The sequence below is a fragment of the Strigops habroptila genome, chromosome 13, assembly GCF_004027225.2.
Source record: "Strigops habroptila isolate Jane chromosome 13, bStrHab1.2.pri, whole genome shotgun sequence".
NCBI classification, from domain to species: domain Eukaryota; kingdom Metazoa; phylum Chordata; class Aves; order Psittaciformes; family Psittacidae; genus Strigops; species Strigops habroptila.
The window spans coordinates 5,659,242-5,683,046 of record NC_044289.2 but is presented as its reverse complement, the minus strand read 5'-3'; the positions used below and the strand labels follow the sequence as shown (position 1 = coordinate 5,683,046).

Here is a 23,805-nt window from a genome sequence, read left to right as displayed (position 1 = left end):
TTTGCACTCTAGGTAGGTTTGCCCACAAAGAGGTGGTCAGAATTAAACTGGGGGAAAATAAAGTATTAATAAATTGGTGACTTAACGTCACCTAGTAAATCACTGGCAGACTCCGGGGGAAAAAAGCCTCAAACAATTCCCAGATCTATAGCCTACATTTGAGCCAAAACTTCGCGGTTTTATCACACAAGCAATCCTCTGTCCTGCTGGAATTACACGGGGAACAACAGGACCAGCTTATTTAAACGCGACAAGCCAAGATCAGCATTAGCAGGAACCGCTCCGGGGGGAGGGAGGGGATGCGCTGCTCCCCGGCCTTTTACCTGCCGGGTGCGGAGCGGGGGCCGGGCGGGGGGGGGCTGCCCGCGGGAGGGGGCAGGCGGCTCTCGGCGGGTGGGAGGCGTCTGCAGCTGGAAAACAGCAGCTCCGGTTTCTGATCGGATTTGGGGGTGGGGTGGGAGGTGTGTGTGGGAAAAGCCAAGCGATGGATCTTCCCTGCTTTTGACAACACTCTCCCCTTCAGGACTAAGCCTGCACTGGAGGAAAATAACTGCGAGGAGAACCACTAATCACACCTCCGTGTGGGAACTACCTCCGGTAGCAGCGTGTGCCGCCAGCCCTGCCTCCAACCTGCAGCGGTTGCTGCGGGACGGGCTCGCTCGCCCCTGCAGTTCACCTTTGCCTGCACTTCACACGCGTGCAATTCGGGTTTAATGGAGCTGGGTTTATTGTTCCTTTTTGGACTTACAATTACGTCGACTGCAGGTAACGTGAATTTCTTTCTTTCTTTGCCACTTCCACGCATGCACACAAAGAAAGGCTGGGTTTTGTTTTTTTTTTTTTTTTAACTTCTTCCAAAAGGCTGTGAGCAACAGCCCACTCCCATGCATGGTAAGTAATAACTAGGCGCCAAAGACATCGTTTGGCCGTACGTGGGTTTAAAACCAAACCACTGGCTAGCGATGCACCCCGAGCCCGCGGCGCGGGGGTGAATACAAACATAACGGTGCTTTTCAGAGCCCTGAACCCCCTCCGGGTGTGCTGGCGGTTCGGGTCCCGTTACGGAGGGGGCTACAAGGCGCCTGGGGGGGGGGGAAGGGGGCTCTTGACGGGGGCGCGAGAACCGAGCCAAGCCGAGCTGAGCTCTTCTTTCCCGCGGTGCAGGGTCCGTGCTGCCCCGGCCCCGCTCGCTGCCGGTGCCGGTGGGCGCGGAGCCGCGCTCGGCGGCGCTGGGGCAGAAGGAGCGGGAGCAGAGCGAATCGGCGGCGCTGCCGGCCGGCGGCAGGGCCCGGGTGGACGGCGGGGGGCTGCGGCCCCGAGCCCGGCGCTGCACTTGCTACACGTACAAGGACAAGGAGTGCGTCTACTACTGCCACCTCGACATCATCTGGATCAACACCCCCGAGTGAGTGAGTGAGTCCGGCGGGGCGCGAAATGGCGGTCCGGGCTGCCGAGGGCGCGACCCCCGCGGCGGCGGGAGGTTCCCTGCCCGCCCCGGGGACCCCCGTGGGAGGCGGAGCGGGGCTGGGGCCGCTCTGCCCGCGGGGCCTCCCGCGCCTCCCCGCCCCGACACCTGCCGCGCCCGGCCCGGGGGGCCGCCAAGCGGAACGGCCCGGGGGCAGGCGCCTCCGGCCCCGGCTGCCTCCGGGCGCGTTCGCGGTACCTGCAGAGTACGCGGGTGCCTCAGCGTGCGCTGCGTGTGAGATTAGCCACAGGGGAAAAGCAGTTACTGTGCAGGAGAAATCTGCTTCCAATAAACCGCTTGCTGGGAAAGGAAGAATACCGTGTGCCTTTTGAAATAAAGAAAATAATCTAGAAGTACACTTTGAGATTAAAATAATTGTCGAAAACCTCAATATACCAGATTTAAGATATTGCGGAAGGCCATCTTTTATAGTTATGTTTTATGACAATGGCAAGTTTTTGTTTCAACTCATAATAAAAACAGTGTTGAAAACATAGCATTTCCCAGGAGATGAAAATTCTGAGTTTCCCACGGGTTGGTGAGTGCAGAGGAGCAGGGCCTGGCACTAGCATCATGAAAACAAATAATTTATTTTCTGTGCCTACACTGTGCCTACAGCCTGAAGGATAGAGGCCTCCTTTTCTTGCATCCCCGGGTATATATATCCTGTCTTTCAGAGTAACTAAAACAGTCCTAAGGATTTGTAAAGGTTCTCATAGGCTGATAGGTCAGAGCCCTACAGCAACCACAGCAATCTGTTAATCAAAAAAATAATCAGGGAGGCAGATGAATCTTCAAGAATTAAAGATCCTTGGGCTGTGTGACTGTAAACTTCTACACGTCATCAGGTACTCCGCTGGCTACAGCTTGGGAACAGTTGTACTAACTCAGATCTGCCATTGAATCAATTGCAAAGCTTTTAATAAAAATAACAAAAGGAACATTAACAATAGAAAGTAGCGGTGAAATAGGTTAAGTCAGACGGGGTTTAGGGCACTTAATTTGTAACTTCACCTATGTATCCTGGCTAGAGGCCATGTCTGATGACAAGTCTTTTGAATTCCTACCAACCTGTAAGTATCATGTGTTCACACAAGTCATTCAATTCTTGGAGTTCCATACCTGCACTAATCCACCCAGGATTACTTGGAATTATTTTAGCCAAATATTTATGACTCAGTATATTTAAGTCAGAGCTCACCAGTGAAAACAGGGGAATGACATTCCTTTTCCCCCTACACACTGAATAAATAGAATTCTGCTAATTTTAAACATACACACCCCCTTTCTTTTTAGGATATCCTGTTTTAAGTCTACAGGAATTATAATGTTCGTTCCAGTGGGAAAAGTATTTAGTGTGCATTAAAAGTGGCAACTTTTTTCCTACCTGAAAGTTTGGTAAAATATATAACATTTTCATGATATCTACAGCATTAGCAATGAAGTGCATATAATAATCCAAATATTAAACAGTTGGTGCTGTAAGTCTCTGCTTTCTTAACTGGTCAGTTGTACATAAAATAACAGCAGATCTCTCAGATATGTAAAGCCTACCCCTGCTGTCCAGTGTATAGGTTAGCCTGTAATTGACTTGACGTGAGGTCTACGAAATTCTAATTATTACACTTAAGTTTTGTGCCATGTTACTGGACATTTTTATGCAAGCTAAAGAATGAATATATTCAATTTCAATATTCAATTTGAATATTAAATATTCACAGAGTGATAGGTTTTGGCTGCTGTGCTCCAAAGATGTGAACCTGTATAACTTAGCAACACTGTTGGAACTAGATTGATCAGGATGCTGGGGACCCACTGAGGTTGATAAGTAGTGGGTGGATGATGGTGGAAAGTAAGGGAATTAGTCCAGTAGGTACTGAATTCTCTTGGATGTGTCAGTGCTCATTAGACCTGGGCAGAGCCAGGTGTCTGAACTGGGCTGCTTTGCTGTCCTGCTCCTCTCACTGATTCATGAGGCTTGGCTGCTCTGAGCCAGCAAGGCGAGCAATGAAAGGAAATGCCCTGTGCAGGGCTGAGGGAGACGTACAGATCTCCCTCTAAGCTGAAAGAGCGCTGTCTCGGTTTTCAAGGAGTCTAGGATTCTTCCTAGGAATGCTTCTATACATCAGAGCAGAGGTAGTCACTGAAATTACAGATTTTAGACATTTTGGACCATGTTCAGTGCAACAGAGGCAGGAGTAAGAATTCATGTCACAGGTCTGAATGATCAGGCACTAATTCTGGCCTGGTGTCCTACTTGGAACAACGTCTCCGTAAGCAAGAAGGTACTTCTGGATGTGGATGAGAGAAATGAGGCCTGCTTGTGCAATTTAATATCCCAAGCAAGTTATGCGACTTCTTTTAAATGGAAGTAACCACTGGGTCTGTACAGACTGGCAGTTTGTAAATGGGGCTTTTACATTGCTGTTGAAGGTTTTTATATTTACTAAAATTTTGGCTCATATGCACCTTTGAGAACCATATACATAATGGGAGGCTAGACAGAGGGCGTTAAAGACTGGGGAAGTTTTCCAGACATCTGTTAATTCTGATCTTCTGCCTGCTTATTTACCTACCACATCTATTTCAGGTTTATTTTCTACATTAAACTCTATAATTGCCTTTTATTACTTTTTATTTCTTATTTATTATTACTATTTATTTCTTATTTCCCCTTATATCATTCACCTTATCCTTTCTTATTCCTGTTACAAATTCCTTATTATTTTCTGTTTCCAGGTTACTCTCTCCTCCATACTTCAAAGACAAACTTTACTTCCTCCCCGGCTTTCTTCCACTTGCTTTTCCCAACAGAAGATACCGTTAAGCATTGTTGTGATACATTCAAAACAAATCTTGGTCATGGCCTCTCTCTCCTCCTGTTCTGGAAAAATGGTTAGCGTTTTTATTGAAACTGTTGGAGGCAGAGTGATGACAGAGGATCTATTCGTATCCTTCTGGAGAAACCACTTAGATCAGCAGGGTGACAGTTGTAGGAAAGCAAAAAATTGCAGAGTATGCAGCTTTTGACTCTCTGCAGCTCTTGCCAGTTAAATGAGAAATCATCTCTGTGCAGGTTTTAGTATTGCTTTATACTTGTCCATGAACCACTGCTGTTAGTTCAGACCAGTAAGTGCACCAGTGTTATTCTAACATAGTGAGTCTTTTATGCTGGGAACAGTGAGAGCCTTAAGTGGAAAAGATGATGACCTTAAGAAAGTCAGGTAAGTCAGAGTAGAATAATGCAATTATGTGGTGTAGACAAAGGTTGCGTAACAAAGCTAATTAAAAGCTAGTAAGTTGTTCTCACTGATAAGATAGATTATTCAGGAATTAGTTTGCAATGTATTTTTTTTTTGTCAAGTGATTAAACATGCTTATCTTGATCTACAGCTAGGCACCTTTTAAAGAAGAAGGAATGAATAGTCTTTTAAACAATACTCACTGATGTAATACTGCCAAAACTTGGTGCTTAATTCTTTAAGTTAGAGAAGAAAATACAGGCAAGATTTCTTTTAGATCTGCACTTCTTCAAAGGGGTCCTGTATTTCACTATGAACTGAGCGTGTGCATCTGACAATAAAATGTGGTTCAATCAATAACATTAGTGTTGCTGAAGCAACACTAGAACCTTTAGAGATGCTCAGAATGATTAGTAAGAGATTAAAAAGTGACAACTGAAAGTGATACTATCATGAAAATACAATATTAGATACTCAACCAGTCTTTAATTCTGAAATAGAAGTATACTGAGAATTTATGGCAGTAATCTGGACACTTTTCAAAGGAAAATTAGCTTAGATCCACAATGGTAAAGTTACTTCCTCGCTCAAACTAGGTGCCAAAAATAATAATTTCTTGAAGTGTTTAAATCAAAGCAGAGGAGTGTATTTCCTAGATGACATCTTATTTCAGTATTTGCCTTTATGCTGAAAAAAGGAGTAAATGCATGAAATTATAAAGACCAGCTTACATGATGATCTAAAGAGTCTGCCAATTACATGAATTTCTGAATCAGGAGAATTGGATGGATAAAGTGAAAGGAAGAATTTGATCTAACACTGTGTTTGCAGCTCTGATCCCTTGTAGTTACATGTTCCATTTCCTCTGTGGAAGGACAAGGGCATGCACTTGCAGTCTGTTGCTTTGGTCTGTGGCATATGTTCATAGAGGATTGGGTGAGTGTGTGGTCAGGTGGTGACGCTACAAGGATGTGGTGTTTGTCACTTCAATAAAGAAGAAATTTGTTTCTGTAACATATGCAAGTCAGATATTCCTTAGCACTAGGTTGGCTCCAGATAGTTCCCCTGCAGAAGTCTGTTTTCCTGACCTAATATGACCATGTGTTAGGGTGAGAAAGGCTATTCATACACTTTCATTCTTTTGGTCTTTCAGGAAAGTGATGACAGATAGGTTTGTTAGGGGTTCAGGACTTGTCGGAAGCTGAACAGACAACAGCAGCTGATTCCACATACAGTCGGTTCTCTAACAGTTATCTTTGCTCATTACTGGCTTAGATCACCAGCAGAAAGTCATCTCAGAATGAAAACAATTTGTGCCCTATGATCACTTCAGTCATAGTTTTGCTCATAGATAGAGAGGAAGTGATGTCTTGGGAAGTTGTTACAAAAGAGATGACTTAAGACAACCAGTTGGATACTCTTGTTCTGACTGCATGGTCTGCTGGCTAACTTCTCCTTCGTAAGACCTTTTTGCTACCTGCGTCTCACTGGTGATTGCATTTTGTGGAGTGGAAACCCACACAGAATCATAGAATGGTTTGGGTTGGAAAGGACCTTAAGGTCATCTACTTCCATCCCCTTGCCATGGGCAGGGACGCCTCACACAAGACCAAGGCCCTGTCCAGCCTGGCCCTGAACACTGCCAGGGATGGAGCATTTACCACTTCTTTGGGCAACCCATTCCAGTGCCTCAACACCCTCACAGTAAAGAACTTCTTCCTTATATCTAACCTGAACTTCCTCTGTTCAAGTTTAAATCCATTCCCCTCTTGTCCTATTGCTATAATCTCTGATGAAGTCTCTCTCCAGCATCCCTGTAGGCCCCCTTCAGATATTGGAAGGCTGCTATGAGATCACCATAATGTAATTTAAAATGCTTTTCATCCTTATGGATATTAAGTAGTATTATAAAGTATCACAGTTACTCGATTTTTTGAGAATTTATCATTAGATAAGGCTAGATGATATCCCGTATATTAGTAGACATAAAAGTATACAGCTAAAGATGTCTTGTTCAGCAAAACAATTAAGCATGTGCTTATAATCTGAATAGATCAGACTGAAAATACCTGCTAGCCAAAGGCATGATGATAAAATAGTGGCTGCAAGCCAGGCCATTCAAATAAGGAAGCTGGTCTGTCGGTTAAACAGTGCACGTGGTTAACCATCAGAACTGAGTGCCAAAAGAGAAGTGCTGAATCTTCTGCTGAGTTTATTTTACTTTTCTGAATTAAGTTTGCCCTGCATTTTGCAGACTTTACTGTCCCCGTGTTCACTGAGATCTATTTGTTTTACATGTGTGAATGCTACCAGATTAGACTATGTATAGGGACTGTATGTCCTAATGTAGCCTGAATGCTGAAGGATAAAAAGAATAATCTTAACAAGCTAGTAACAATCAACATAACAAAAGCTATGGAGACTATGGTCATGTTTACTGGTAGAAAAAATGTCAGGTATAAAGCAGATAATCTTCCTCATCTCCAACAGTTTCTTTTAACTTCTTCCTTTTTTAGTTTTAATTTTTTGTGAAAATTTAAATGACTGTAAATATCTGTCATCCTAAAAATTGGAGAATCTTTGGTGTTAAAAAGCTGCACAAATCTTCATATCAAATGGAGGATATTTCAAATAGATTTATTGGACACAGTCACAGGCTTCCGCTGTTATTGTTATGTTTTATCATGGACAAATTGATTTGATTTTTAGGCCTGTTATTAAAACATAGTGATTCTCCTTTAAATCATGTACGGACTTCACACTTTCAGTGTCTTACTGAAATGTGCACAGCTTGCATGCCCTCCACAGTCTAAAAGTAGAATATATCCTCTTAGTCTTCCTGCAAAGCTTTTTTACAGTGCTCACAGTATTGATGTTTTAACAGCAGCACCCTCAGAAAGACTTTAAATGATTTGGCTCCGCGGACTAAAACCCCATGGCACTGTAGGAGCTGGCCCTGCAGAGGATGGGGTCAGGGGTGAGACGCACGAATAGCCAGAGCCTTGAAAATTCACCACTGGTGCTCTTGCTGGTCTAATTCTACGAGTAAACAGTCTCAAAGGCTGCCAAACCACAGTCGCTTTCATCAGTCTGAAATTTTAACAACATGTGTTTATTTTCCCCTAGGTTTTTGGTTTATTTGTTTTTAAACCAGCAGTGGATTTTGATATACACACAATGCAGAGAGTGGTAGAAACATGCATTAGAGTGTGTATTCTCTGTGTGTGTGTGTGCGCTGGTGTGGTGGCTTCAGAAGCTGGCAGTAAGCACTCTGAAGTTTAGTTTGAAAAAGCTACCATTTGACACTTCATTTGATTCCTTTCGTCCATATTTTCCAGCTGCTCTGCCTTATGGGATTTACCTCAGCATATTTGCGTTAGAACCATCCTACTTACTAATAATACTCCCTGACAGCCAGAGGAAGAGGAATAATAGGAACTTGGGTCTCACAGACAGAAAATGCTGTACCGGATTTCCCTTATTTATTTAAACAATCATGTATCTTGCCACAAAACTGGGAGCAAATTAGGATTGGAATGAGAATATGGGTAGTGTTGTTTTGAGAGAAGTATTTCTGTGAAACAGTGGCTCAGTTTATTAGATCAGGTGAGCTCTACCCAGCCTCTCCGGGTATTTGGGATGTTCATGGAATAACACTCCCCTCCCATACCTGCTTCATGCTTCTTACCTCGAGAAATGTAGCCCAGCTTTTCACTCAACAACTCAGATATTTTTCTGATCATATTCGAAAAAGAAAACATGTAGCATCATTTTGACAGCTACAGGAGGAGGGTGACTAGTGATAAAAAGCTTTCAGAGTCTCTCGCCGTACTTGCGTACCATGAAGTCCCAGTGGGAAGGGAAATCAAAGAACTCATGTGATGAGTGAGACTGAATGGTGAAGTAGATATGTGCAGTCGTTGGCTAGTTACCTGAGTTAGTTATAAATAATGAACTATAACTAATCAGGGTCCTCAGAAACGCTGACTACTACTAAATTGAGGATGTGGAAAATAAAGGTGTGGCTATAAAGGATAAAAGTTTGTTTCCTTTGAAAATAATTTTCTGGCAAAAAGCTACTTGGAAAAAGTATAGCTTCTGTGAATGGAGCACATGGTTATGATGACAGAAGACAGGCACTTCTTTGAAGATGTTTTTACTTCTTAAACGATGAAGATGAGAAGGAAGGGATAATATGGGAGGTACACCTACTGTGAACTACTCTGTTAAAAAGTATGCGTGTTACAGAAAGAGTTGGAGCCAACTTTCACAGCAGCCAGTGATCTCTTCATCTACAGAGCTACACACTATTACTGCAGTAGCTATATGTGAAAGCATACACAGAAATATCTTTTATTTCCCCAAGCATCTTTCATTCTGGAGACATTTTGTTTCACTTGGAGGATGATAAATTTTGCTTCCTTTCCATGTTCCTTGTTCTCAGTGGTCCTTACAGGGATCTCATACATTTTAAGATTGTCTGGAAACACTGAAGACTGTTGGGAGCCTCGCTGGCCTGGGTGCATGCCAGAAAATATATTGCTGAATACTGAAATCACAGCATCTAAGATGATTGCTGCAACCCCCTCATCCCTTTGTTTTGCCTGAAACTCTCAAGTGCCCTGGAGGTATCTACTGTGTTGAAGTGGCTGGGAAAGTAGAATATAATAGCTGCTCATAGGTCAATTATAACACAGCCTGAGAAACTCAGCCACATGTAATAAAAATTAAAATAATTGGTTTTGTCTGAACATTCACTGAAAATTTGTGTGAACATTATCTGAACTGGATTCTGAACACTGACTATAAATGAGAGATAGCTGGACTTAGGCAAATCACACTTCCCAATCAAACCTGAAGGTAGTAGTTATTCAAGGGGCAGTTTGTTTTCTGTGGGAAATTTTCACCCAGATCACTGGTTCAGGATGGCTGTTTCACTATTCCTTGGTACTTCTTGTCTTTTTCAACAAACAAATGCCTATTTCCATTAATTTAATGGCAAAAACTTGCTTCAAAAGCTAGCTGACTTTTAGGGAGAGAGCTTTGATGATTGTATTTTGTGGACACAAAGTACAGAAATAATGTAGGTTATTTCAGCATCTGAGTATCCAATCTGCAGCTCTATTCTTTTTTCTTTTAAAATTCTAGGAGAAACATTGTCTGACCTAAAGATTGCTGTGTGTTCCTTCTACTGCAGAAATCCAAAGTATGTTGCAAGGGACAAGAGCACAATGTGCTTTGATTAGCTTTGTGCTGTCTATATTATAAATGGAATTACCTTCAGTTAACAGATCTGTTGCACTAATTTTATCATATGGAATAATTCCAGGTACTGGAGAGTTGCATTAGCATCTTCATTCTTTGCATTTGGAATAAAGAAAAAATAGCTTATACTGAAGAAACAGCTATTTCCTTAAAGTCAGACCTTCTTTAATTTAAAAAAGCTCTTTAGAACTGAAGATGCAGACTTTTGTGCACCTGCTCACTGGCTGCGTAATCATAGTGGTAACTGAACTCTACAGTAGAAGGTTGCTTCCCCAGAGATCTCAGGTTTGAACATTGCCACACTGATAGCAGTTCAAAGTAGCACCATGGGAAGGCTGATCCAGAGTTGCATAGATTTGCTTGTTCTTCACTTTGTAGAGAACAAAGGCATAAAGGACACACAGTGCACCTTAGCTTTTACATATGTAGAAACCCATTTCACGGCTTCAGGAGAATTTTGTTCTCCTAAAGGAAGAAGTGATGCTTACGGAGTTAAAGGTCAGAAATTCAAAATTTCTTGTGAAATGGTTGGGGTTTTTTTGTTTTTTTGGTTTTGTGGGGTTTTTTTAATCTATGGATTTGGTATAGACATTTCCAAGAAGTTTGTAAATGGCTTTTAGCCAGTACTTTGTCCACGGACCTGGTCTTTACCACAAGGAACACTGTGTAAGGGAACTGGTTGTTCAGGATCCCCAAAAGCTTTGCAGATGGCTAACCAACAAATCTGCCTCTGCCTAGTTCAGCTGTTTCTCATCTTCACTGTGGAGACACAAAGTGTCCTGTGCATATTGAAGACAGCAAGCTTTGTCTAAAGAAAAGAGATGCCTCATCTGGAATGGAAAGCAGAGACTTCTTAGTGTCACAAATGCTTGGTGACAGCTAAATTTTGACAATAATTCCCGTTCAGCATGTTGAAATTGCTTCGTTTTGAACCTGAGCATTGCAGCACCATAAAAAAAGAATATAAAAAGCAACAGGTAACACATGTAGCAACCCAAGATTAAGTATGCTGCTAGGCAAATGCTTCTGATACTTGTTCAGCTGAAGAATCTCTTTGGTATCTCACTTCTGAACTTCTGAGAAAGAGGCATGAACTAACTTGAAATACTAAAGGTTTAGCTGCTGGAATGATAGCCATACACACACTAACATTTGCTTAAATGTTGTGATTTATCAGTTGCATCAGAGTAGCTGACAGGCAAGAAAACATCTATGATGTATTTTAGGTCTTTATTATGAATACTGTTGAAAAGCGTCTGGGTTGCTATTGATGTGTGTCTGTTTTAAGTTTTAATTTTTTTATTAGAAATCAAAACTAGGCATATTGGGAGAATTACTGTCATTACTTCATAAAAACCAGGAAAAAAAAGTACAACTACACAGCAGTTATTTATGTCAGAAGTTACCTACATTAGCCATTTGGCATTCATTATTCTAAAATAGATGGAAGTACAGAATTATTAATATCTTCACTTACAACATGGGACTCGTCCCTAATCCTGAAGACAATGAAGAGCTTTTTAAATGACTGTTTTAGAAGGGGCAGCCAAGAGTTCTAAAGTCTTTAAAGACTAAAATGCATAGTCTTGGTCTCTCCCAGTGTCTAGGCATAGCCATAGAATAAAGTAGTGAAAATACACAACAGTGTGTGCATATAGGTGTGGCAGACCAGCACCTGCTGGAGAAGCACCATTGCATGATCTCTGACACACAGGATTTTGTGTCCTCCAGTATGATTTTATGAAAAATATCTATACGATAGGTGTGCTTTGGTTCTGGCTGTGAAAGATGCAATGCACTAGTACAAACTCACACGTACTATAAATGCAGAGATTTGAAGGAATTCTTTACCTCAACTGCACTGATGTTACATCAAAAATAATAGCAGAAATGAAGAAAGCAGTGTTTCTGAACCTTTCAGCCCACCACGAGTGTAGGAAAATGGCAAATTTGCAGCTTTCCCATTAATAGCCTAATGATGTTTTTGTGAAAGCAAATGAAAGAACTACAACTATGTGATTAGTGGTTGCAGACTGATTATTCAGTCTCTGGACTGAATCAGTCCGGATTCAGTCATTATTCAACCTCTGCAACCCTCCCAGATCTATGTTTACTTATCCTTACTTCTTCTCCCCTGCCTTTTGTTGTTTTTTGTTTTGGTTTGTTTCTTTCCCCTCCACTCCTCTTTCTCACCTTTGAATTCTGAAATTCTCATCAGAATTTTAGCGTTTGTGGCTTTGTGGCTTGCTTAGCCCATCCCTCAAGCACACAGGAATGTTTATGAGTCTCCAGAAGTTCTGTGCGGTGTACCCCTGCTATCAATTGAGATTCTTTAACAACTTCTAGGAGAATAATTTATTACATCAGTCTAAACTATCCAATGCTTTTTGGGGATGTTAGCAGGCAGATGTTAGAACCGTATCCTTTTCTGATAATAATATTGACTCTAATCCATTAAAGAACAGAGCATGCCAGACTGCAACGAAATTAAGAGAACTACTTCTTACTATTTCTTGGTGTGCTGCAGCACAGAATATGGTCTCTCATAGAAGAGCACTAGTAGATACATACAAGGAAGATTATCTAGCTGTTTCTCACATTTATAACTCCGTAGGTCATGTTCCAACCATGGTGCAGTAAACAAATAATGCTGACACTTTTCTCCTTTTCTCAGTGATAAAATTAATGGCAAATCAGGCTCTGAATCATAAGGATGACAACAATGATATGATGTTACATATCTGGGGGAAGTCGGCACAGCTCCTTTGTCACTTCATACCAGCTATGGCACTGAATGGAACACATTTTGTGCATTCTGGGGAGGGAGGGGGAGAGCCAACACAATAAAGGAATAAGCAGTAAAAGAAGCAATATTTGTATCAGCTGTTGGGCAATAAGAATTCTTTTAGGAAGTCGGTTAGTTGCCAATTAATTCTACTAGTAGAGCTGGTTGTCTGCTACTTCATAACTGTACGAAAGCCTGAGTTGAAGAGCAGAAGTTGTGATCTGTTGCTGGGGCAACTTTTTACATAAGCATATGGTTTGATTTTTGTGCTGCCATTTATTACTTTGCATCAAGAAATCTATTTTCAAAACAGAAAATATATGTAATATAATTTTAATTGGCTCCTAAAATACACCATTATTTATGATTCTCACAACAGGAGGACTGTACCATATGGGCTGTCTAACTACAGAGGCAATTTTAGAGGCAAAAGATCCACAGGGGAGATTCAAAATACTTTCCAGTCTTCACTTAGGTGTTCTTGTTTGAATGCTCATGATGAACAGTGTATGCAGTTTTGCAGAAGAATGCAAGACAGAAGAAGGTGAGTAGCTTTTCTTAATATTTTCTTAATATTGCAAACTTCAAATAGTCAAACATGATTTGACTATTTCATAGAGGTGAATTAGTCAAGTTGCATGCATCATATGAAACCAATTAACAAATAGATGGATTTTTAAATAAACATTCTCCTCTCCAGTTGCAGTGAGTTAACCCTGGCCAGCAGCCAAGCACTTACACAGCCGCTGGCTCACTTCCCGCTTAAGAGGGATGGGGGAGTGAACAGGAAGAACAGCAAGAAAACTCATATGTCACAACCAGGAGAGTTTAATAGGTGAAGGAAAGAGGCCGAGCCCACTGCAGTACTGCTATTTGCTGTTTCTTTTTATGATGTGGTATTTTTGAAACAGCAGATCTCCTGTCCAGTTAGCTGCATGCATTATTTTAGAGTGGTTTAAGTTTTATCTAATCTAATGAAGACTGAAATGACATTGTCATTTTATGAATGGCTCTGTGAAGGTAATTGATGACAACACAGTGACAGTCTCTCTTTCCCAGAAATCATGGATCAATGAAAGAGACAGAGGAGAAAGACCAGGGCGGGGAAGAAGAACACACTTTGATTCAGTAGCACAGAGAGTTCGGAGGATTCTGAACAGTCAGGTATGCTACATATACTAGTATTTCTTTTCAACGTTAAACACTTCATAAATTTTCTTTGTATTTGCAAAACTAAATTTTTTCAACTGAGTACCATCAGCGCTTGCTAAATAAGGGCAGAATCTGGCTCAGGAGTTGTTTGGTTTTTTGGGGTTTTTTTTTAGTTTTTTTTTTAATTACCATTTTTTTAAAAATAACCTTTAGTATACACAGAACTACTCCAGCTTTCCTCGTGCTGGTGTAGCTCCTTTAAAAGTTGGATTCTTTGGCTATAAGCCGAGACGCATTTTGGCAACAGTCCCCCGTTTTCTTTTTTTTTTTTTTTTAGGGCAAGGGCTGTTCCTGTCTCTCGCTCATTTAGCACTGCAGCAGCTTCAGCTACATGTCCCCATGCAGTGCTTCAGTAAAACTTAAACTGTCAAGGTAAAGACACAGAACAAACTTTGTGGATAAAGTATTTGGAGGGAAAAATAAACCTACTTTAGATATAACACATAAAGGGGCTAATGTGACCTAATAGCCAGTTTCAGAAAGTTCTAAGCTCCAAATTTACCCTTAATGCTATTGCTACATACAAAATGCAATATGGTGTCAGGATAAGCAAATACTTGTACGTAAAATGAAGCAGCCATTTGAACTAGAAAAATTGGGGTTTTTTTAAATAATTAATCACACCGTTATCCAAAATTTTTTGCTATGAAGGGAAGCACTTGGATTAGAAGTCCCCAAGCTGAATTTATTGCTATGATTATGTGATCAGAGCCAATTGGACAACTGGGTAGTATTCACTGTGCACACACAGTCAAGGAGGTGAACCATAGTTCTATCAGGTAGAGGCAGTTACTCTGAATAATTAAGCAGTTTTTCGGGTTTTTTTTAGAGCTTTAATGTTTATTTGCTGAAGCTGAGAAGCAAGAACTTAAAACTACAGCTCTTCCTTGAGATGGATAAACTTGATGCTTCAGTCCTTTGCCAGTGGAGAATTCAGCAGAGTGCAACTCTCCCATTTCAACAATGCCACTTTGAGGGCATGTGAACATATATGAAGAAGCTTTCTCCCATGCTCCCCTCGCAAGAGTCTCAGTAAAGTGTAATATTTATCACATAACCTGGCAGGGAATGGGGTCACTATTGAAGAATTGAAAAGCAGATCCAAACTTCATCAACACAAAGCTTCAGAAACATTTTTCTATGTGATTAAAAAAGAACAACAGAAACATACTGTTTCACTTACTGCTCACTCTGTGTCTGAAGAATCCATCCCCAGCTTCATGCAGGCAACTGTAACTGGAGAATATGATGAGTTAGAGAGAGATTGCCTATACGTGAGTTCTCATTAAGAATAAACTGATACAAAATCTTGCTCTTGTTAACGTATGCAAGCCTGAATCATATTTTAACTTTGTGGCAGATGTTTAAATGACAGCATCTATGCAGAATAAAGATGGATGGCTAATATAAATATTATTATAAACTATAGCAAGTTAAAAGTATACATTGAGTATTCAGTAAATTACCTAATTTAGGCACAAATTATTCCTGCACTTCAAAGTTCCATTCAGAAACTTTTACAGTGGATGCACTGTAGTTGATGAACAGAACTCCAATTACTCATCCCAAAGAATTTCCTGAAGATGAAAGGGTAGGACTGTGGAACTTCAAATGAAACATCATACAATCAGAATAACTCACTGTACTAGACCATTTGCTGTTCTAAGCCCCTACATATGTTATGATCTGCATTCCTCTTTGCTAGTACTATAAATCACATTTTTCTCTCTTCATTGAAACATCATCACTGATTAACTCAGAAACTTGGCAATAAGGATTATATCCAACCCTGAACGTTTGTAAATGACTTCTTTAGAAATTATGGACTTTGATAGGAGGATGCAAGAGTAAGCTGGGAAAAAAAAAAAAAGTAACTTTTGCAAATCCTGTTGTGTATTATTTAAAAAGAAAGAGAGGAAATCCCTTACTTGTGACATTACAGATATTTTTGTTTGACTGACCTTCACACAGACTTTCCCCAGGGCACAAAGGTTAAATAACCTGATGACGTTAAATTATATTTTAACATAAGAAAGACGGAGACCAAAAATAAAATTAAAATAAATTAACAGCAGAAGTGGTTGTATGTAGGCTTAAAACAGTGGTAATAGACTTTGTTTGAAACAAGAAAGGGAGGTCTTTGCCAAAATATATATGATATTTTATATATATGTGAATATATTTCATAAATTATTATAGTTATAAAATTAAATATATCTTTCAGTTATTGCATTTGTATCAGTTTCTTGGTATACAACTGATTTTGTACATTTATGGAAAATAGATTATTTATTGTATAGAAACGCTTCACATACTATTTTCCCATAATTTTTAAAAGACACTGTATAGTTCTGGGGGTTTAAAAAATAATCAAGCTTTGTTATGAAGAATGCTTACAATGTTCCTTTATAACCATCAACTGGATTTCCCCCCCCCTCCAATGCGTATGCCCACGTCATACAAAAACTTGCTTTCTTCAGGAGATTGAGAGTTCTCCTGACAGTTTGAGAATTAAGTATGAAAACACAATAAAAATTCTTTGATAATAATTATGCATAAGAAGTTTTATCACAATTTTGTGTCCTGTTTGCTATAAACATCACCCTCATCTGGCCTGATTTGTATCCTGAGACAAAGGAGGAGGTAATGGTCATTTGCACTGCGAGTTCCTGTTTGTGAACAGTGTTCACTGACTTCAGCTTCAGTCATTGTATTTTTTTTTCCTTGGAACTGCAGACATGTTCCAGTGCTGACAGGACTGTCAGCGCTTCCTCATCTGGCACAATTCAGCTTTTAGATGAAGTGCTCAGTCTGTGGTTCAATTTCTGCTGTCTTCTCCAGCATTAATTCAGTTTAAATGTTGCGTTTGAAGATGGCTTCACACCTTCCCCAGTCTCACATGCTGCTTTCACTCTATTTAAATGTTCGCAGAAAAACACCCCAACAAAACCCCTCAAACTTATCAAACTGGGTTCTTTCTTTGGCATGCGTGTAGATTTAGCCCTTGAGCAGCGGGCTGTGGGTGTTACTGTTGTGCTCTTTCCTCAAGAAAGAAAAATCCGACTTTTTTCTATGTGAATTCCGCTTTCAAATAGTTTGGGTTAGGGACTCTGCACAGTAGTGCAAACATTGTGCCAATGTAACACAAGCAGTTAATGTAAAAATCAGCCCATCAGGGATACAGCAATAGAAAGAAAATGAGAAATAATTGTTACATCAAACCCAGAAGAGGGGAAATCTAAAGGTCACTGTAGATATCTCCAAATAAATCTATAAACCATATACCTGAAAGTTACATGTGATGGGTTTTGGAGTCAAACTATCATTATTCTGTCTGGGAATAATCAGTGGCCACGAGATTATGTTTACCTAATTTCATATGTTTATAGAATATGTCACTATTAATATTCCTTCACTCTTAGGGACTCGGCCTATTTTTAATTTGTAACTAGAAGATGTTAAGCTAATTTGAAATCCAATTCTTCAAAAATTATATACAAAATTAATATACAATTAATGAACACTTTTAAGAAACTACTCTTAAAATGTGATCATAAAAAAAAAGATTACTTGCAGAAGTTAGAAGTAATGTTCTTTCAACATGTAACACTAGCAGAGTTAGGTGTACTGCAGCACTACTCATCTGGGATATTATTTTGAGGACACTTGTGTTTACTTTCGGACCAACAAATGAGTTCCCATTCTTACTCTATTTCATGTAAAACCATTTATATATAACTCTGCTCTAATTCTGTCAGAGTTGCATAGCTCTCATTTTAGTTCTCATTAATAAAAGTTCATTTTTCAGTTGTTCATAGCAATAAGAACAATGAATGATCAAATGTCTAGAAAGCAATGTAGAAGGGAGGTTTGGAAGAATTCCAGGTTTTTAGCCTACAAAGGAGAGGGAGGAGAGGAGACGTGACTGCAGTTGTTAAATGCAAAGGCCTTGGACAGAGAGGAAAGCCATTCTTTGTTCCCTGTGTTCCTGGAAGGAAGTACAACACATAGAGCCTCAGATTGCAGCAAAGCCCTTCAGGTACACGTACCTGCATGCATGGTTAAGTGCTGTGAAGATGCTGGTCTCCATCACCACCTCCACCTCGGGCTTCTTGGCTGGGCCTGGTGAAAGGCTTTTATGTCGGAGTCCAGAGGGCTGTCAAAGCTGAGAGTGCAAAGGGGCTACATCTTCCTGCAGACTTGGATGACTATTTCCTGAGCAGAGCTCACGTCTCATTTCCTGTACATGAGAACAAATGGCTCCTTGCTTGCTTGTTCTGTAGATCCTTCTATTATGTCCGTATAGGGATGGCAAAATAAGGCATGTAGGAGGAAAAGACACTGATTTTTAGTTGACTTCACCAGGAAAGATGTTTCATTTTTATAAAAAAGTCTACACAAATTAAAATAGACCCTTGATTTATTCATTCAGTTATCTTCACCCTTACTAAAGTTGGGGGTTTTTTTGTAACATGTTGGAGTCTACCAGATACATGAGTGGGAGGTTATTTTGTCATACAGGCAGAAGTAGTTTCTCTTGGCTAAACTGTGATGGCTTATATCATTCCTCATGGGCTTTAAAATGTGCTAAATGGTATTTATTATATCCTCCAACTATTTATTAAATACAGAACTGAATTGTTTTTTCCTGCCTAAGAAGCATAGAGCATCTGAAAGGGATGCCATCCAGAGGGACCTTGACACGCTTGAGAGGTGGACCAATGCCAACCTCATGAAGTTCAACCAAGCCAAGTGCAAGGTCCTACACCTGGGTTGAGGCAATCCCAGGCACAGCTACAAGTTGGGCAGAGAATAGATTCAGAGCAGCCCTGTGGAGAAGGACTTGGGGGTGTTGGTTGATGAGAAATTGAACATGAGCCGGCAGTGTGCGCTCACAGCCCAGAAAGCCAACTGTGTCCTGGGCCGCATCAAAAGAAGCGTGACCAGCAGGAGGTGATCCTGCCCCTCTACTCTGCTCTCATGAGACCTCACTTGGGGTATTGTGTACAGTTCTGGTGTCCTCAACGTGAGAAGGATGTGGAGCTGTTGGAGCAAGTCCAGAGGAGGGCCACAAGGATGATAAGGGGGCTGGAGCACCTCCTGTATGAAGACAGGCTGAGAAAGTTGAGGCTGTTCAGCCTGGAGAAGAGAAGGCTGTGTGGAGACCTCATAGCAGCCTTCCAGTATCTGAAGGGGGCCTACAAGGATGCTAGAGAGGGACTCTTCCTTAGGGACTGTAGTGATAGGACAAGGGGTAACAGATTCAAACTTAAACAGAGGAAGTTTAGGTTAGATATAAGGAAGAAGTTCTTTACTGTGAGGGTGGTGAGGCACTGGAATGGGTTGCCCAAGGAAGTTGTGAATGCTCCATCCCTGACTGTGTTCAAGGCCAGGCTGGACAGAGCCTTGAGCGACATGGTCTAGTGTGAGGCATCCCTGCCCATGGCAGGGGGTTGTAACTAGGTGATCTTAAGGTCCTTTCCAACCCTAACTATGTGCCAGCACACTATGCCAGCAGTGACAATGAAATGCTTTTGATGTTTTTAAAATCTCCATGTTTGACATCTAAGCCTCTCTCTCTCACAAACCACACCTCAACAGAAAATGCTTGTAAGAATTTCTCTTGCTACAAGAAAAGAATGAGAGTGTTACATTATAATACTCTTTTTATGTCCAAAATAAAATCATGGCCACAATTCTGGGATTTGTTCTTACTAGATCCATCCTGAATACTTTTGGATACCCAGCACTCCAGCCTGAAAGATGTTCCCAATGGTACCATCTTTCACACACACTTCAGATGTTGCTTTTAGGAGTTGGTTTTCAGAATAGCTATGCAAAAATAACTTGGCTGTGAAAGATTACTGAGGACAACCATGACAATTTGTTTCAAGGTGATTTAAGATGACAAAATTGTGTGTCTTGAGGAGTAAAATGCAAGCTAACATGAGTATGACTGAATAAAATAGCTGAAAGTTGCTGCCAGAAAAGGAACAAATTTAGCAATATAAACATCAAATCTTTAAACCCCCAGCTTGAAATCTGTTGGAATAGTAATCAAGCAATAGTGTAAACAGATGAGTTTGGAAACAATGTCTGTTTTCGCTATTGTAGTGCTTTACAGTGGGGAACATACAACCTGATCTGGAGAGCTTTGTGCTACAAAGAAATGTCAGAATCGAGAGACCTAAAATACATTAAGCAAGTTAAACAAAACATATTGAATTTTCTGTTTACCTTGCACTAGTATCTTGGCAAATTTATTAAAAAAGCACACTTTATATTTTGACTTCCAATATTTTCAGAAGTGCTTTACAAGACAGGCGTGCATTGATGTGAACCCCAAAGGTATCTCTGTAGCTGAGTGACCCATGCTGACAGTCAGTAGCACAGCTGAGCTTCAACAGAAATTTGGGATGAGGTTCAAGTCTCGGCTCCTGTTCTGCCATGAGAAACACCTCACTGTATCCTTGGGCTCTTGCTGGCTTTTAGCCTAGAGTCCCACCAGTATCCACACTGAACACCGCTCCCCATATCTAGATCTTCTGGCTTAATGTTCTCGTTTATTTCAATATGATCGTTATCCATTTTATAACAGAGTAAGTTGCTTGTCATTTCCTGTATGCACCACTTTTAGAAATTAGGTAGATACGTAAGCCCATCTAAAAACTCCTGCCCCTCTGAGTTTCCTCAAGTATCTAAACATCTTTACCATGTGCTATCATTAGGTCACCAGTAAATAGATATATCAACCAAAACTTCCTGCAGATGTCTCTATCAACACAGATGGGATTGTATCAACTTGCAAGTGCTGAAGTTCTAGCCCCTTGACAATAAATTGATTCAAAGTCTTTGATATTCAAACTCCATTTTTCCTAGTAATATTTTAAAGTCCTATACAGAAAGGATCACTTAGACACTAAAGGGCCAGTATGTTAAATAATGTCATAATCTTAGAGAAGATGAGAGTTTTCTTTTTAGTGTTTATAATGGATATTCCATTAGAAACCAAATCACATCTAGTAAGTACTCATTTTTGTTAGAGCTGTTTCTCAGAATGTGAACCCGCTCTCCCTTAAGCTTCATGAATGGTAATTTTGCTGAACTTGTCCAGGAGTTGTTTATTGCAATCAGTTAAATAATTTTCATTTTTATTTTCATAGTTCATTTTGATTTAGCCATCTTATCTTTCTAATTACTCTCTTCAACCCGTCAAAGAACTGACTAAACAATTTGGAAAAGCTTCAGTATCTCACTGTGCTTCTCTTTGGCATCCCAGGCCTGGCAATTTATATTGCTCAAGAGCTGCCTCCACTTATCATTAGCTATGCAAATACTTTCAATGTAGATGTAAAAAGAGTAGGAGCCTTCTGTCATTAAAAAATAATTGTACAAACTATTGCAGCAATATAAAACATATCGAATGGCTAGTGGATTAGGTGAACTACAGAATTAGAGTAAAGCAGATGTAAAATTCAAAGCTCAGAGGCTCTTTTAGAAGATTCCTGGAACTATGCATGTGTTTATGAAATTCTGATATAATTAAGATGCAGTTCCCCAAACAGATGGTTTTTAAACCCGCACTTTGTTTCCCTATATCTATCTCAGAAGAAAATTCTGCATGAATTTCACAATGAAGCCAGCTTGCAGCTCCTTCTGGTGTCAATTTGGATAGTCATGGGTCAGCTAAGGGTCATGTTTTCAGTGTTTTTAAGACACTACAATTAAGAACCAGATTGAACCTAAGCATTTGAATTCTTAAATGTAAAAACTTTCTTTATACAAATCTGATGATGAATTAAAGCATTCAGAACACCTGTGTCAGATCCTGAGGTTTGTCTTTAATTAACATTCCTTCTTCTTTAAGCAGAGTTTAAGCAGATTGGATAATTTAAGTCTGTATTTGGAGGAGCACAGAAGAAAAAAAAGGAGAGGAAATCCTGCATTAGAGTTTAATAACCTCCGAATCATAGTTCTGATTCTGCTACTTTCTCATTATAGGTTCTTGGGTAAATTATTAAAGCTTTTACTGCATATGCTAACTCAATAACAAACCAAAGGCAAGGTCCATGTTAAGATCCCTATAGGACCAGCCCTAAGCCATGTTTCTCTCCAGGTAACAATTTAAATTAGAAGTGCTCTGGTCATCCTGGAGAACATGTGAAAGATCAATGTCTTTTGGTGGAACTGTCACTGTACCTCTTTGAGCATTTTCAAGGAATTGGTCACCTGTAGCCTACCAGAACAAAACAGGACTGTATAAAACACCACCATACTGTACAGATAGTAGCATGACCCCATGAAACTAAGTTGGTTCTGGTGGTGATTTAGAGCAGAACAAAGATTTGAGTAGCTGTATGCTTTGGTTATGGCTACCTGTGCATTCAGGTATGTATTGCTTGTCCTGAAACAATGTCAGTATCGCTTTGGATGGTTGCTCTAGTCCCCCTGCATGCTTTCAGCCAGATTTAAAGAAAAGCTGCCATATTATTACCATTGTCTGAATTGAGGAACTGTAGTATTAGGTAGAAACCTAAGGAAAACTAATCAAGGGGCATGAGGTATTTGATTAGCAACTCATTGTCAACGGACATTCCATGCAAGAATCCTGGAGAAAGACAGTCCCAGAAAGTAAACTAATGTACATAGTGTTCACTATGCCAACATGCTCAGAAATTTCTCAATACTGCAACATCTGGTACTAGTACCAATAATATTAAAATGCACATCCTAGTTGTCCACATCCAACCCCTGAAGTACAACTTTATTGATTTATGATCTCGCACATGTTCTTCAGGGCAGCATGCAATTCAGACAAGCTGTTTCATGATGTATCTAGCAGAGAAGATGACAATGTGGGCACTGGGCCCTTCTGGCTTAAGCCATAGGATTATGCCACCCAAGCACAGGATTCCAAAGGAGGGCATTTTACTGTAATGAAGGTTTCATTGATGTTGCAAATGTGTTCTCCTAAATATCACAGGGCAAGCTGAGTAAACATTCTTTTGCCAGCCACATGCATTGTCTTCATAAATAGTTCTCAAGGCCTTTATTTCCACACATAAGCAAGACTATCAAGTCATCTTTTTTTCCAAAAGGCAGTGCCTGTTTCCAAACTGCTTCTACCTTTCCTGTCTCACTGTGCAAAAAGTATAAATTCAAAACCAAACACTGTCTATTGGAAGAAACACTAATTCCAAACTGCCCTTTCCTGATCTTCAAACAATCCTGGTAAAGAAAGAACATGGCACAGCTACAGCATCTGGATCAGAGAGGCCTCCAGCATCTGTTGCGTTTGCTACAGCATAAATTCAGTACAATCTTTCAACAACTTTTTTTACAAAACTGTCAACATTTTTAAGTGTGTTTTTTCTTATCTGGTCCAAATAAGGTGTGACTTTCTTTTTTTTTTCTTAAGCAGTCTCTTCAATAGTGCTTTTACCACGGGGTTATCCAACAGTACAGATTGGAACATAAGCTGCCCAGAACATTCGGAAGTTAGTCAACTTGGATTTTTTAAGTGTTCTTCTGTTTGTACACAAAATAGCCTTCATACTATGTTTCATGATTCATCTGTTTCACTTACTGAAGATTCCACTGTTTGCAGATCTCATTCATGGAAAACAGCCGTGAGATATTTATCAAGCTTGGTTTTCGATTAAAAGCCACAGGAACATCCTGTGTTGTACAAAACATCACAACATCCTTTTCTTGAAAAATTCCTCTGGAAATTTTTTAATTCCCTATAAAACATCCATATTTACTAATCCAGCTTCATCCACCAAAGGCTCCTCTTACAATCTTGTTTATTCCTCAGAGATCCTTACCATCCTCTC

The 23,805-nt window shown here is 40.2% G+C and overlaps 1 protein-coding gene across 3 annotated transcripts in view; it reads left to right on the top strand.

Moving 5' to 3' along the window:
* Positions 1-264: 264 nt before the first annotated feature.
* The window catches only part of EDN3 (endothelin 3), a 78,844-nt gene continuing 55,303 nt past the window's right edge, over positions 265-23,805 (top strand). The window contains exons 1-6 of one of the 3 annotated variants that reach the window (XM_030503427.1): positions 265-330; positions 524-765; positions 1,165-1,405; positions 13,137-13,301; positions 13,817-13,921; positions 14,799-16,518. In XM_030503427.1, the coding sequence (XP_030359287.1) occupies positions 714-765; positions 1,165-1,405; positions 13,137-13,301; positions 13,817-13,889 (531 nt within the window). In that variant the 5' untranslated portion in view covers positions 265-330; positions 524-713 and the 3' untranslated portion in view covers positions 13,890-13,921; positions 14,799-16,518. The other 2 variants (XM_030503428.1, XR_003994028.1) reach the window with 2 other exon arrangements.